The 15,837-nt window shown below is 45.3% G+C and overlaps 1 protein-coding gene across 7 annotated transcripts in view; it reads right to left on the minus strand.

The window, feature by feature from the left end:
- SYMPK (symplekin scaffold protein) overlaps positions 1 to 15,109 on the minus strand; it is a 44,846-nt gene extending 29,737 nt beyond the window's left edge. For 2 of the 7 annotated variants that reach the window (XR_015281570.1, XM_086871941.1), the window contains exons 1-7: positions 15,043 to 15,091; positions 13,635 to 13,722; positions 12,193 to 12,258; positions 11,463 to 11,516; positions 11,266 to 11,339; positions 9,689 to 9,815; positions 3,233 to 3,482 (exon numbers count right to left, since the gene is read on the minus strand). Coding sequence is in view for 6 of the 7 variants with exons in the window: in XM_086871941.1 (XP_086728067.1) it covers positions 3,233 to 3,482; positions 9,689 to 9,815; positions 11,266 to 11,339; positions 11,463 to 11,516; positions 12,193 to 12,258; positions 13,635 to 13,715 (652 nt within the window). In the remaining variant the exon portion in view is untranslated. Of the gene's footprint in view, positions 1 to 3,232; positions 3,483 to 9,688; positions 9,816 to 11,265; positions 11,340 to 11,462; positions 11,517 to 12,192; positions 12,259 to 13,246; positions 13,292 to 13,539; positions 13,579 to 13,634; positions 13,723 to 13,779; positions 13,799 to 15,042 lie in introns of those variants that run through there. The other 5 variants (XM_086871938.1, XM_086871937.1, XM_086871942.1 and 2 more) reach the window with 5 other exon arrangements.
- Between the last annotated feature and the right edge of the window lie 728 nt (positions 15,110 to 15,837).

Genomic DNA, 15,837 nt, shown 5'->3' on the forward strand with positions numbered 1-15,837 from the left:
AACCCCAATCCCATTAAACCCCAATCCCAATCCCAATCCCATTAAATCCCGATCCCAATCCCAATCCCAATCCCAGACTCACTGTACTTGATGACGGGGTGGTCCCTGGGGATCCTCTCCAGGCTGACGTCGTTCTCGACCCCAATCCCATTAAACCCCAATCCCATTAAATCCTGATCCCGATCCCGATCCCAATCCCAATCCCATTAAATCCCGATCCCATTCCCAATCCCAATCCCATTCCCAATCCCAATCCCATTAAACCCCAATCCCATTAAACCCCAATCCCAATCCCATTAAACCCCAATCCCAATCCCGATCCCAATCCCAGACTCACTGTACTTGATGACGGGGTGGTCCCTGGGGATCCTCTCCAGGCTGACGTCGTTCTCGACCCCAATCCCAATCCCATTCCCAATCCCATTCCCAATCCCATTAAATCCCAATCCCAATCCCAATCCCATTCCCAATCCCATTAAATCCCAATCCCAATCCCATTCCCAATCCCAATCCCATTAAACCCCAATCCCATTAAGCCCCAGTCCCAATCCCATTCCCAATCCCAATCCCATTCCCGGACTCACTGTACTTGATGACGGGGTGATCCCGATCCCACAATCCCATTCCCAATCCCATTCCCGATCCCATTAAATCCCAATCCCATTAAACCCCAATCCCATTAAGCCCCAGTCCCAATCCCATTCCCAATCCCAATCCCAATCCCATTAAACCCCATTCCCAATCCCATTAAACCCCAATCCCATTCCCGGACTCACTGTACTTGATGACGGGGTGGTCCCTGGGGATCCTCTCCAGGCTGACGTCGTTCTCGATCCCAATCCCATTCCCAATCCCAATCCCATTCCCAATCCCAATCCCATTAAACCCCAATCCCATTAAACCCCAATCCCATTCCCATTCCCAATCCCATTCCCATTAAACCCCAATCCCATTAAACCCCAATGCCATTCCCATTCCCAATCCCAATCCCAATCCCATTCCCGGACTCACTGTACTTGATGACGGGGTGACTCCAATCCCATTAAACCCCAATCCCGATCCCAATCCCAATCCCATTCCCAAACTCACTGTACTTGATGACGGGGTGGTCCCTGGGGATCCTCTCCAGGCTGACGTCGTTCTCGACCCCAATCCCATTCCCAATCCCATTCCCATTCCCAATCCCATTCCCATTCCCAATCCCATTAAACCCCAATCCCATTAAGCCCCAATCCCATTAAACCCCAATCCCATTCCCAATCCCAATCCCATTCCCGGACTCACTGTACTTGATGACGGGGTGATCCCGATCCCACAATCCCATTCCCAATCCCATTCCCGATCCCATTAAATCCCAATCCCATTAAACCCCAATCCCGATCCCAATCCCAATCCCAATCCCAGACTCACTGTATTTGATGACGGGGTGGTCCCTGGGGATCCTCTCCAGGCTGACGTCGTTCTCGACCCCAATCCCATTCCCAATCCCAATCCCAATCCCATTAAACCCCAATCCCATTAAACCCCAATCCCATTAAACCCCAATCCCATTCCCAATCCCAATCCCATTAAACCCCAATCCCATTCCTGATCCCAATCCCAATCCCAATCCCAATCCCGGACTCACTGTACTTGATGATGGGGTGGTCCCAATCCCAATCAATCCCAATCCCATTCCCATTCCCATTAAACCCCAATCCCATTCCCATTCCCAATCCCAATCCCATTCCCAATCCCAATCCCATTAAACCCCAATCCCATTAAACCCCAGTCCCATTAAACCCCATTCCCAATCCCATTCCCACGTTCCCAAACTCACTGTATTTGATGACGGGGTGACCCCAATCCCATTCCCAATCCCAATCCCATTAAACCCCAATCCCATTAAACCCCAATCCCAATCCCAATCCCAATCCCATTAAATCCCGATCCCAATCCCAATCCCAATCCCAGACTCACTGTACTTGATGACGGGGTGGTCCCTGGGGATCCTCTCCAGGCTGACGTCGTTCTCGACCCCAATCCCATTCCCAATCCCAATCCCAATCCCATTAAACCCCAATCCCAATCCCATTAAATCCTGATCCCATTCCCAATCCCATTCCCGGACTCACTGTACTTGATGATGGGGTGGTCCCAATCCCAATCCCATTAAATCCCAATCCCATTCCCATTCCCATTAAACCCCAATCCCATTCCCATTCCCAATCCCAATCCCATTCCCAATCCCAATCCCATTAAACCCCAATCCCAATCCCAATCCCAATCCCATTAAACCCCAATCCCAATCCCAATCCCAATCCCAAACTCACTGTACTTGATGACGGGGTGGTCCCTGGGGATCCTCTCCAGGCTGACGTCGTTCTCGACCCCAATCCCATTCCCAATCCCAATCCCAATCCCATTAAACCCCAATCCCATTAAACCCCAATCCCAATCCCATTCCCATTCCCAGACTCACTGTACTTGATGACGGGGTGATCCCGATCCCAATCCCATTCCCAATCCCATTAAACCCCAATCCCAATCCCAATCCCAGACTCACTGTACTTGATGACGGGGTGACCCCAATCCCATTAAACCCCAATCCCATTAAACCCCAATCCCATTAAACCCCAATCCCATTCCCAATCCCAATCCCAATCCCGGACTCACTGTACTTGATGACGGGGTGATCCCAATCCCATTAAACCCCAATCCCATTCCCAATCCCATTCCCAATCCCATTAAATCCCAATCCCAATCCCATTAAACCCCAATCCCATTAAACCCCAATCCCATTAAACCCCAATCCCATTAAACCCCAATCCCATTCCCAATCCCAATCCCATTAAACCCCAATCCCATTCCCATTCCCATTCCCAAACTCATTGTACTTGATGACGGGGTGATCCTGATCCCAATCCCATTAAACCCCAATCCCATTAAACCCCAATCCCATTCCCATTAAACCCCAATCCCATTAAACCCCATTCCTGATCCCAATCCCATTCCCAATCCCAATCCCAAACTCACTGTACTTGATGACGGGGTGGTCCCTGGGGATCCTCTCCAGGCTGACGTCGTTCTCGACCCCAATCCCATTCCCAATCCCAATCCCAATCCCATTAAACCCCAATCCCATTAAACCCCAATCCCATTAAACCCCAATCCCATTCCCAATCCCAATCCCATTAAACCCCAATCCCATTCCTGATCCCAATCCCAATCCCAATCCCAATCCCGGACTCACTGTATTTGATGACAGGGTGGTCCCTGGGGATCCTCTCCAGGCTGACGTCGTTCTCGCTGCGTTTGGGGACGTCGGAGTCGCCGCTGCGCGGGGACAGCGTCACGATCAGCCCCTCCACGAACTTGATGGCGTGGGTGCGCACGCCGTCGTTGTCCGAGTCCAGCAGCAGGATGATGTCGCTGGCCATGGAGGACATCATCTCCCAGCAGGCCTCCTGCAGCTCGCTGATCACCTTCGACTTCACCATCCACTGGGAAAAAAATCCCAAAATTTGGGATTTAAAGGAAAAAAAATGGGATTTTTAATGGGATTTTTAATGGGATTATTAATGGATAATTAATATTAATATTAAATATTAAAGATGGAGGACATCATCTCCCAGCAGGCCTCCTGCAGCTCGCTGATCACCTTCGACTGCACCATCCACTGGGAAAAAAATCCCAAAGTTTGGGATAAAAACAAAAAAAATTGAATTTTTAATGGATTTTTTAATGGGATTATTAATGGGTAATTAATATTATTAGATATTAATGATGGAGGACATCATCTCCCAGCAGGCCTCCTGCAGCTCGCTGATCACCTTCGACTTCACCATCCACTGGGAAAAAAATCCGGGAAAAAAATCCCAAAGTTTGGGAAAAAAACAAAAAAAATTGAATTTTTAATGGATTTTTTCAATGTGTAATTAATTAGTATTAAACGTTAATGATAAATGACATCATCTCCCAGCAGGCCTCCTGCAGCTCGCTGATCACCTTCGACTTCACCATCCACTGGGAAAAAAATCCGGGAAAAAAATCCCAAAATTTGGTAAAAAAACAAAAAAAAAAGAGATTTTTAATTCAATTTTTAATGGAATTATTAATGGGTAATTAATATTATTAAATGTTAATGATAAATGACATCATCTCCCAGCAGGCCTCCTGCAGCTCGCTGATCACCTTCGACTTCACCATCCACTGGGAAAAAAATCCCAAAATTTGGGATAAAAACAAAAAAAATGGGATTTTTAATGGGATTTTTAATGGAATTATTAATGGTAATTAATATTATTAAATGTTAATGATAAATGACATCATCTCCCAGCAGGCCTCCTGCAGCTCGCTGATCACCTTCGACTTCACCATCCACTGGGAAAAAAATCCGGGAAAAAAATCCCAAAGTTTGGGGTAAAAACAAAAAAAATTGAATTTTTAATGGATTTTTTAATGGGTAATTAGTCATTAATATTAAATGTTAATGATGGAGAACATCATCTCCCAGCAGGCCTCCTGCAGCTCGCTGATCACCTTCGACTTCACCATCCACTGGGAAAAAAATCCCAAAATTTGGGATTTAAAGGAAAAAAAATGGGATTTTTAATGAGATTTTTAATGGAATTATTAATGGGTAATTATTATTAATATTAAATGTTAATGATAAATGACATCATCTCCCAGCACGCCTCCTGCAGCTCGCTGATCACCTTCGACTTCACCATCCACTGGGAAAAAAATCCGGGAAAAAAATCCCAAAGTTTGGTAAAAAAACAAAAAAAATTGAATTTTTAATGGATTTTTTAATGGGTAATTAGTCATTAATATTAAATGTTAATGATGGAGGACATCATCTCCCAGCAGGCCTCCTGCAGCTCGCTGATCACCTTCGACTTCACCATCCACTGGGAAAAAAATCCCAAAATTTGGGATTTAAAGGAAAAAAACCGGGATTTTTAATGGAATTATTAATGAGATTATTAATGGGTAATTAATATTAATATTAAATATTAATGATGGAGGACATCATCTCCCAGCAGGCCTCCTGCAGCTCGCTGATCACCTTCGACTTCACCATCCACTGGGAAAAAAATCCCAAAGTTTGGGATAAAAACAAAAAAAATTGAATTTTTAATAGGTAATTATTATTAATATTAAATGTTAATGATGGAGGACATCATCTCCCAGCAGGCCTCCTGCAGCTCGCTGATCACCTTCGACTTCACCATCCACTGGGAAAAAAATCCGGGAAAAAAATCCCAAAATTTGGTAAAAAAACAAAAAAAAAAGAGATTTTTAATTCAATTTTTAATGGAATTATTAATGGGTAATTAATATTATTAAATGTTAATGATAAATGACATCATCTCCCAGCAGGCCTCCTGCAGCTCGCTGATCACCTTCGACTTCACCATCCACTGGGAAAAAAATCCGGGAAAAAAATCCCAAAGTTTGGGAAAAAAACAAAAAAAATTGAATTTTTAATGGATTTTTTAATGAGAAATTATTATTAATATTAAATATTAAACATGGAGGACATCATCTCCCAGCAGGCCTCCTGCAGCTCGCTGATCACCTTCGACTTCACCATCCACTGGGAAAAAAATCCGGGAAAAAAATCCCAAAGTTTGGTAAAAAAACAAAAAAACCTGAATTTTTAATGGATTTTTTCAATGTGTAATTAATTAGTATTAAACGTTAATGATAAATGACATCATCTCCCAGCAGGCCTCCTGCAGCTCGCTGATCACCTTCGACTTCACCATCCACTGGGAAAAAAATCGCAAAATTTGGGATTTAAAGGAAAAAAAATGGGATTTTTAATGGAATTATTAATGGGTAATTATTATTAATATTAAATGTTAATGACAAATGACATCATCTCCCAGCAGGCCTCCTGCAGCTCGCTGATCACCTTCGACTTCACCATCCACTGGGAAAAAAATCCGGGAAAAAAATCCCAAAGTTTGGTAAAAAAACAAAAAAACCTGAATTTTTAATGGATTTTTTCAATGTGTAATTAATTAGTATTAAACGTTAATGATAAATGACATCATCTCCCAGCACGCCTCCTGCAGCTCGCTGATCACCTTCGACTTCACCATCCACTGGGAAAAAAACCCGGGAAAAAAATCCCAAAATTTGGTAAAAAAACAAAAAAAATTGAATTTTTAATGGATTTTTTAATGAGAAATTATTATTAATATTAAATGTTAATGATGGAGGACATCATCTCCCAGCAGGCCTCCTGCAGCTCGCTGATCACCTTCGACTTCACCATCCACTGGGAAAAAAATCCCAAAATTTGGGATTTAAAGGAAAAAAACCGGGATTTTTAATGGAATTATTAATGAGATTATTAATGGGTAATTAATATTAATATTAAATATTAATGATGGAGGACATCATCTCCCAGCAGGCCTCCTGCAGCTCGCTGATCACCTTCAACTTCACCATCCACTGGGAAAAAAATCCCAAAATTTGGGATTTAAAGGAAAAAAACCGGGATTTTTAATGGAATTATTAATGGGATTATTAATGGATAATTATTATTAATATTAAATGTTAATGATAAATGACATCATCTCCCAGCAGGCCTCCTGCAGCTCGCTGATCACCTTCGACTTCACCATCCACTGGGAAAAAAAACCCGGGAAAAAAAATCCCAAAGTTTGGTAAAAAAACAAAAAAAATTGAATTTTTAATGGATTTTTTAATGAGAAATTATTATTAATATTAAATATTAAACATGGAGGACATCATCTCCCAGCAGGCCTCCTGCAGCTCGCTGATCACCTTCGACTTCACCATCCACTGGGAAAAAAATCCCAAAGTTTGGGATAAAAACAAAAAAAATTGAATTTTTAATGGATTTTTAATGGGTAATTATTATTATTATTAAATGTTAATGATAAATGACATCATCTCCCAGCAGGCCTCCTGCAGCTCGCTGATCACCTTCGACTTCACCATCCACTGGGAAAAAAATCTGGGAAAAAAATCCCAAAGTTTGGTAAAAAAACAAAAAAAATGGGATTTTTAATGGAATTTTTAATGGAATTATTAATGGATAATTAATATTAAATATTAGATATTAATGATGGAGGACATCATCTCCCTGACTTCACCATCCACTGGGAAAAAAATCCGGGAAAAAAATCCCAAAATTTGGGATAAAAACAAAAAAAAATGGGATTTTTAATGAGATTTTTAATAGAATTTTTAATGGGATTATTAATGGGTAATTAATATTAAATATTAGATATTAATGATGGAGGACATCATCTCCCTGACTTCACCATCCACTGGGAAAAAAATCCGGGAAAAAAATCCCAAAGTTTGGTAAAAAAACAAAAAAAAATGGGATTTTTAATGGAATTATTAATGGAATTATTAATGGATAATTAATATTAAATATTAGATATTAATGATGGAGGACATCATCTCCCCGACTTCACCATCCACTGGGAAAAAAATCCAGGAAAAAAATCCCAAAATTTGGGATAAAAACAAAAAAAAAAGGGATTTTTAATTCAATTTTTAATGGAATTTTTAATGGAATTATTAATAGGTAATTAATATTAAATATTAGATATTAATGATGGAGGACATCATCTCCCTGACTTCACCATCCACTGGGAAAAAAATCCGGGAAAAAAATCCCAAAATTTGGTAAAAAAACAAAAAAAAAAGGGATTTTTAATTCAATTTTTAATGGAATTATTAATGGGATTATTAATAGGTAATTAATATTAAATATTAGATATTAATGATGGAGGACATCATCTCCCTGACTTCACCATCCACTGGGAAAAAAATCCAGGAAAAAAATCCCAAAATTTGGTAAAAAAACAAAAAAAAAAGAGATTTTTAATTCAATTTTTAATGGAATTATTAACGGGTAATTAATATTAAATATTAGATATTAATGATGGAGGACATCATCTCCCCGACTTCACCATCCACTGGGAAAAAACCCCCAAAATTTGGGATTTAAATTAAAAAAAGTCATTTCTGTGTATAATTACAGTGATTATATTGCTCATTAAAGCCGTTTTTTTAAGGTGTAATTATGCAAATTAGCATCAAGTATTTTATCAAACATAAATTAATGTAGAATATATATCGGTACAGTAATGAGAGAACGTTTTTGGTGTCCCCAGGTGTCCCCAGGTGTGTTCCAGGTGTGTCCAGGTGTCCCCAGGTGTGTTCCAGGTGTCCCCAGGTGTGTCCAGGTGTGTCCAGGTGTGTCCCAGGTGTCCCCAGGTGTGTTCCAGGTGTCCCCAGGTGTGTCCCAGGTGTGTTCCAGGTGTGTCCAAGTGTCCCCAGGTGTCCCCAGGTGTGTCCCAGGTGTGTTCCAGGTGTCCCCAGGTGTCCCCAGGTGTGTCCCAGGTGTGTCCAGGTGTGTCCAGATGTGCCCCAGGTGTCCCCAGGTGTGTTCCAGGTGTCCCCAGGTGTGTTCAGGTGTGTTCCAGGTGTCCCCAGGTGTGTCCCAGGTGTCCCCAGGTGTCCCCAGGTGTGTTCCAGGTGTGTTCCAGGTGTCCCCAGGTGTCCCCAGGTGTCCCCAGGTGCGTTCCAGACCGGGTTCTAGACTCGGTTCTAGAGCGGTTCTAGATCAGGTTCTAGAGCGTTCTAGACTCGGTTCTAGATCGGGTTCTAGACTCGGTTCTAGATCGGTTCTAGACTCGGTTCTAGATCGGGTTCTAGACATGTTCCAGGTGTCTCCAGGTGTCCCCAGGTGTCCCCAGGTGTCTCCAGGTGTCCCCAGGTGTCCCCAGGTGTCTCCAGGTGTCCCCAGGTGTCCCCAGGTGTGTCCCAGGTGTGTCCCATGTCCCCAGGTGTGTTTTAGGTGTCCCCAGGTGTTCCAGGTGTGTCCCCAGGTGTTCCAGGTGTGTCCCATGTCCCCCCAGGTGTCCCAGGTGTGTCCCCAGGTGTTCCAGGTGTGTCCCCAGGTGTGTTTTAGGTGTCCCCAGGTGTTCCAGGTGTGTCCCCAGGTGTGTTTTAGGTGTCCCCAGGTGTTCCAGGTGTGTCCCCAGGTGTGTTTTAGGTGTCCCCAGGTGTTCCAGGTGTGTCCCATGTCCCCCCAGGTGTCCCCAGGTGTGTCCCCAGGTGTTCCAGGTGTGTCCAATGTCCCCCCAGGTGTGTTCCAGGTGTCCCCATGTTCCCCCAGGTGTTCCAGGTGTGTCCCCATGTTCTCCCAGCTGTCCCAGGTGTGTCCCCAGCTGTCCCAGGTGTGTCCCCAGGTATTCCAGGTGTGTCCCCAGGTGTCCCCAGGTGTGTCCCCAGGTGCTCCAGGTGTGTCCCATGTCCCCCCAGGTGTCCCAGGTGTCCCCAGGTGTGTCCCATGTTCCCCCAGGTATGTTCCCAGGTGTGTCCCCAGCTGTCCCAGGTGTGTCCCATGTTCTCCCAGGTGTCCCAGGTGTGTCCCCAGGTGTTCCAGGTGTGTCCCATGTCCCCCCAGGTGATGTGTCCCCATGTCCCCCCCAGGTGTCCCCAGGTGTGTCCCGAGGTGTTCCAGGTGTGTCCCATGTTCCCCCAGGTGTGTCCCAGCTGTCCCAGCTGTGTTCCAGCTGTCCCAGGTGTATCCCCAGGTACTCCAGGTGTGTCCCATGTTCCCCCAGGTGTCCCAGGTGTCCCCAGGTGTCCCCAGGTGTCCCAGGTGTCCCCAGGTGTCCCCAGGTGTCCCCAGGTGTGTCCTCACCTGCAGGGCCACCTTGTAGAGCTGGGTCATGGTCAGGATGGCTTTCTTGACCACGTTGACGTTCTCGTCCTTGAGCAGCATGTTCAGGTTGGCCACCAGCTTCAGCAGCAGCTCGATGTCCCTTTTGCTGGGGACAGCGGGGTCACCCCAAATCAACAACCAAAACTGCCCCAAAACGGCCCAAAACGGCCCAAAATCCCCCCAAAAAAATGGGACAAAATGGGTCAAAATTCACAAAAAAAATGGGACAAAATGGGTCAAAATTCACAAAAAAAATGGGACAAAATGGGTCAAAATTCACAAAAAAAATGGGACAAAATGGGTCAAAATTCACAAAAAAAATGGGACAAAATGGGTCAAAATTCCCCAAAAGAATGGGACAAAATGGGTCAAAATTCACAAAAAAAAATGGGACAAAATGGGTCAAAATTCACAAAAAAAATGGGACAAAATGGCCCAAAACGGCCCCAAATTCCCCAAAAAAATGGGACAAAATGGGTCAAAATTCCCCAAAAAAAACGGGCCCAAAATCCCCCCAAAAAAACGGGCCCAAAATGGGTCAAAATTCCCCCCAAAAAAACAGGCCCAAAATGGCCCAAAATTCCCCCAAAATTCCCAATAAATCAGCTCCAAAATTCCCCCAAATTCCCAAAAAATTCCTCCAAAATTTCCAACAAATCAACTTAAAAATTCCCCCAAAATTCCCCCAAAATTCCCAACAAATCAACTTAAAAATTTCCCCAAAATTCCCATTTTTTCCTCCAAAATTCCCAATAAATCAGCTCCAAAATTCCCCCAAAATTCCCCAAAATTCCCAATAAATCAGCTCCAAAATTCCCCAAAATTCCCAAAAAATTTGCCCCAAATTCCCCCAAAATTTCCAACAAATCAACTTAAAAATTCCCCCCAAATTCCCCCAAAATTCCCATTTTTTCCTCCAAAATTCCCAATAAATCAGCCCCAAAATTCCTCCAAAATTCCCAATAAATCAGCTCCAAAATTCCCCAAAATTCCCCCAAAATTCCCAATAAATCAGCTCCAAAATTCCCCAAAATTCCCAAAAAATTCCTCCAAAATTCCCAACAAATCAACTTAAAAATTCCACCCAAAACAGCCCCAAAATTCCCCAAAATTCCCCCCAAATTCCCAACAAATCAGCTCCAAAATTCCCCAAAATTCCCCCAAAATTCCCAACAAATCAACTTAAAAATTCCCCCAAAATTCCCCCAAAATTCCCATTTTTTCCTCCAAAATTCCCAATAAATCAGCTCCAAAATTCCTCCAAAATTCCCAACAAATCAGCCCCAAAATTCCTCCAAAATTCCCAATAAATCAGCTCCAAAATTCCCCAAAATTCCCCCAAAATTCCCAATAAATCAGCTCCAAAATTCCCCAAAATTCCCCCAAAATTCCCAATAAATCAGCTCCAAAATTCCCCAAAATTCAAAAAAAATTCCCAAAAAATTCCCAACAAATCAACTTAAAAATTCCCCAAAATTCCCCCCAAAATTCCCCAAAATTCCCCCAAAATTCCCCAAAATTCCCCCAAAATTCCCGCTTTTCCCCCGGGATCTCACCAGGCCTCCTCGATGAATCCCACCACGAATTTCCTCACCTCGATGGATTTATCGGCCTGGAAGGCGATGATTTCCTGGCAAAATCCGGGATTTGGGAATGCTCAGAACCCACCCTGGCAATGGCCCCCAAAATTCCCCAAAATTCCCCAAATTCCCCCCAAAATCCAGCCCGGAATTCCCGGAATTTCCCCGCTCACATCCAGGAAATTGTCCAGGAGCGTCGGGTCCTTGTTGATGATCAGTTCTTGCACCTGGGGATGGGAAATTGGGGGGAATATTCTCAAAATCCCAATTTTCCAGCCCAAAATCCCAATTTTCAACCCAAAATCCCAATTTTCCACCCCAAATCCCAATTTTCCAACCCAAAATCCCAATTTTCCGCCCCAAAATCCCCATTTTCAACCCAAAATCCCAATTTTCCGCCCCAAAATCTCCATTTTCCAACCCAAAATCCCCATTTTCCAGCCCAAAATCCCAATTTTCAACCCCAAAATCCCAATTTTCAACCCAAAATCCCAATTTTCAACCCCAAAATCCCAATTTTAAACCCAAAATCCCAATTTTCCACCCCAAAATCCCCATTTTCCACCCAAAATCCCAATTTTCCCTCCCTCAAATCCCAATTTTCCACCCCAAATCCCAATTTTCGAGCCCAAAATCCCAATTTTCAGCCCAAAATCCCAATTTTCCAGCCCAAAATCCGAATTTTCCACCCAAAATCCCAATTTTCAACCCCAAATCCCAATTTTCCCTCCCTCAAATCCCATTTTTTCCCCCCAAATTTCCATTTTCTCCCCAAAATTCCCATTTTTTCCCCCCAAATTCACATTTTCCCCCCAAAATTCCCATTTTCCCCCCAAAAATTCCCATTTTTTCCCCAAAATTCCCATTTTTCCCCCCCAAATTCCCATTTTTCCCGGATCTCACCTGTTTCAGGATTGTGATTTTCCCCTCGTTCCCGATCAGCGCCGCCTGGTTCAGCAAATCCACCACCTGCACACGGAATTATTCCCACTTTTTCCCAGTTTTTCCAAGTTTTCCCCATTTTTCCCATTTTTCCCCATTTTTTACCCATTTTTCCCATTTTTTCCCCATTTTTTTCCCATTTTTCCCCATTTTTTCCCCATTTTCCCCATTTTTCCCCATTTTTTCCCCATTTTTTCCCCATTTTTTCCCATTTTTCCCCATTTTTTCCCCATTTTTTCCCAGTTTTTCCCATTTTTTCCCCATTTTTTCCCCTTTTTTTTCCCATTTTTTCCCAAATTTTCCCAGTTTTTCCCATTTTTTCCAGTTTTTCCCCATTTTTCCCATTTTCTCCCCATTTTCCCCCATTTTTCCCAGTTTTTCCCCATTTTTCCCATTTTTTCCCCATTTTTTCCCCATTTTCTCCCCATTTTTCTCCATTTTTTCCGCATTTTCCCCCATTTTTCCCATTTTTTCCCCATTTTTCCCCATTTTTTCCGCATTTTCCCCCATTTTTTCCCATTTTTTACCCATTTTTCCCATTTTTTCCCATTTTTTACCCATTTTTCCCCATTTTCTCCCCATTTTTACCCATTTTTTCCCATTTTTTCCCAGTTTTCTCCCATTTTTTCCCCATTTTTTCCCAAGTTTTTCCCAGCTTTTCCCCATTTTTCCCATTTTTCCCATTTTTTCCCATTTTTCCCCGTTTCTCACCCGTTCCGAGGTGCTCCCCCCGTCCCCCCATTCCCATTTTCCCCATTATTCCCATTTTTGCCCATTTTTGCCCATTTTCCCGTGTTTCTCACCCGTTCCGAGGTGCTCCTCCCGTTGCTCCCATTCCCATTTTTCCCATTTTTCCCCATTTTTCCCGTTTTTTGCCCGTTTTTGCCCGTTTTCCCATGTTTTTTCCCCATTTTCTCACCCGTTCCGAGGTGCTCCTCCCGTCCCCCCATTCCCATTTTTCCCGTTTTTTCCCCATTTTTGCCCGTTTTCCCATGTTTTTTCCCCATTTTCTCACCCGTTCCGAGGTGCTCCTGCCATCCCCCATTCCCGTTTTTGCCCATTTTTGCCCATTTTTGCCCGTTTTCCCCATTTTCTCACCCGTTCCGAGGTGCTCCTGCCATCCCCCCATTCCCGTTTTTTCCCCATTTTTCCCGTTTTTGCCCATTTTTGCCCATTTTTGTCCATTTTTTCCCGTTTTCCCGTGTTTCTCACCCGTTCCGAGGTGCTCCTCCCGTCCCCCCATTCCCGTTTTTCCCGTTTTTTGCCCATTTTTGCCCGTTTTCCCATGTTTTTTCCCCATTTTCTCACCCGTTCCGAGGTGCTCCTGCCGTCCCCCATTCCCGTTTTTCCCGTTTTTTCCCCGTTTTTGCCCGTTTTCCCATGTTTTTTCCCCATTTTCTCACCCGTTCCGAGGTGCTCCTGCCGTCGCTGCCGGGCTCCTCCTCGCTGGGGCGGGGGCTGGGCCCCTCCTGACCCCCGGCCATGCTCCCCCTATGGAGACCCCAGACCCTATAGAGACCCCATAGGGAACCTATAGAGACCCCAGACCCTATAGAGACCCCAGACCCTATAGAGACCCCAGACCCTATAGAGACCCCAGACCCTATAGAGACCCCAGACCCTATAGAGACCCTATAGAAACCCTATAGAGACCCCATAGGGAACCTATAGAGACCCTATAGAGACCCCAGACCCTATAGAGACCCCAGACCCTATAGAGACCCCAGACCCCTATAGAGACCCCAGACCCTATAGAGACCCTACAGACATCCTATAGAGACCCCAGACCCTATAGAGACCCTACAGACATCCTATAGAGACCCTATAGAGACCCCAGACCCTATAGAGACCCCATGGAGACCCCTATAGAGACCCCATGGAGACCCCTATAGAGACCCCAGACCCCTATAGAGACCCTATAGAGACCCCTATAGAGACCCCAGACCCCTATAGAGATCCCAGACCCCTATAGAGACCCTATAGAGACCCCTATAGAGACCCCAGACCCCTATAGAGATCCCAGACCCCTATAGAGACCCCATAGGGAACCTATAGAGACCCTATAGAGACCCCAGACCCCTATGGAGACCCCATGGAGACCCCTATAGAGACCCCATAGGGACCCTATGGAGACCCCAGACCCCGATAGAGACCCTATAGACATCCTATAGAGACCCGAGACCCTATGGAGACCCTATAGGGGCCCTATAGAGACCCCAGACCCCTACAGAGACCCCAAAGGGACCCCATAGAGACCCTATAGGGATCCCAGACCCCTATAGAGACTCCAGACGCCTATAGGGACCCTATAGAGACCCCATAGAAACAACACAGAGACCCTATAGGGACCCCAGACTCAAAAAAGACCCCATAGAGACGCTATAGAGACCCCATAAAACCCCCATAGAGACCCCAGACTCTATAGAGAACCCCATGGAAACCCTACAGAGACCCCAGACCCCTATAGAGATCCTATAGAGGCCCCATAGAGACCCTATAGAGACCCCCCCCCCCCCAGACACCACCTATAACCCGCCCCAAACCCCTCCCGGACGCCCCTCCCCGAGTCTTAGAGACCCCGAGCCGCCTCCCCACGCCCCACAGACCCCTATAGACCCCCTACAGACCCCCTATAGATCCCCTATAGATCCCCCTCCCCCACGCCGCGCTCTCTCCCAGCCCCCCCAAACCCCCCCCCGAGCCCCCCCCGGCTCCAGAGACCCCTCCCCACCCCCCAAAGAGCCCCCAGACCCCCCCAGATTCCCTATAGATCCCCTATAGATCCCCTATAGCCCCCCCCCACCCTCTCACCTCCTCCCGCGCTCTCCCGCGCGCCGGCAGTGACGTCACCAGCGCGCGCCGCTCGCGGGGCGGGCGGGCGGGGCGGGGAAACGAGGGAGGGGGCGTGGCTTTCCCCTCAGGGAGGCCACGCCCCCTCCGTGACGTCGCGCGGGGCGGCGGGAAGGGGAAATTCCTTCCCCAAAATATCGGGACCACCCCTCAAAAAAACCCCAAAATACCCCAAAAAAACCCAAAATATCGGGAAAAACCCCCAAAATACCTCAAAAAAACCCAAAATATCAGGAACATCCCCTCAAAAAAACCCAAAATATCGGGAAAACCCCTCAAAAAAACCCCAAAAAACCCCAAAATATCGGGACCACCCCCCAAAAAAACACAAAATACCCCAAAAAACCCCAAAATATCCGGACCACCCCTCAAAAAACCCCAAAATACCCCAAAAAATCCCAAAATATCGGGACCACCCCCCAAAAAACCCCAAATATCGGGAAAACCCCTCAAAAAACCCAAAAATACCCCAAAAAATCCCAAAATATCGGGACCACCCCCCAAAAAACCCCAAATATCGGGAAAACCCCTCAAAAAACCCCAAAATACCCCAAAATACCCCAAAAAAACCCCAAATATCGGGACCACCCCTCAAAAAACCCCAAAATATCGGGACCACCCCTCAAAAAACCCCAAAATACCCCAAAAAAAGCCCAAATATCGGGACCACCCCCCCAAAAACCCCAAAATCCCGGCGTCCTTTGACCCCCTACCCCCCACCTCGCTCCCCGGACATGGTACGGTCCAAGCCACGCC

This window comes from Cyanistes caeruleus, chromosome 38, assembly GCF_971803275.1.
Source record: "Cyanistes caeruleus chromosome 38, bCyaCae1.hap1.1, whole genome shotgun sequence".
Lineage (NCBI taxonomy): Eukaryota > Metazoa > Chordata > Aves > Passeriformes > Paridae > Cyanistes > Cyanistes caeruleus.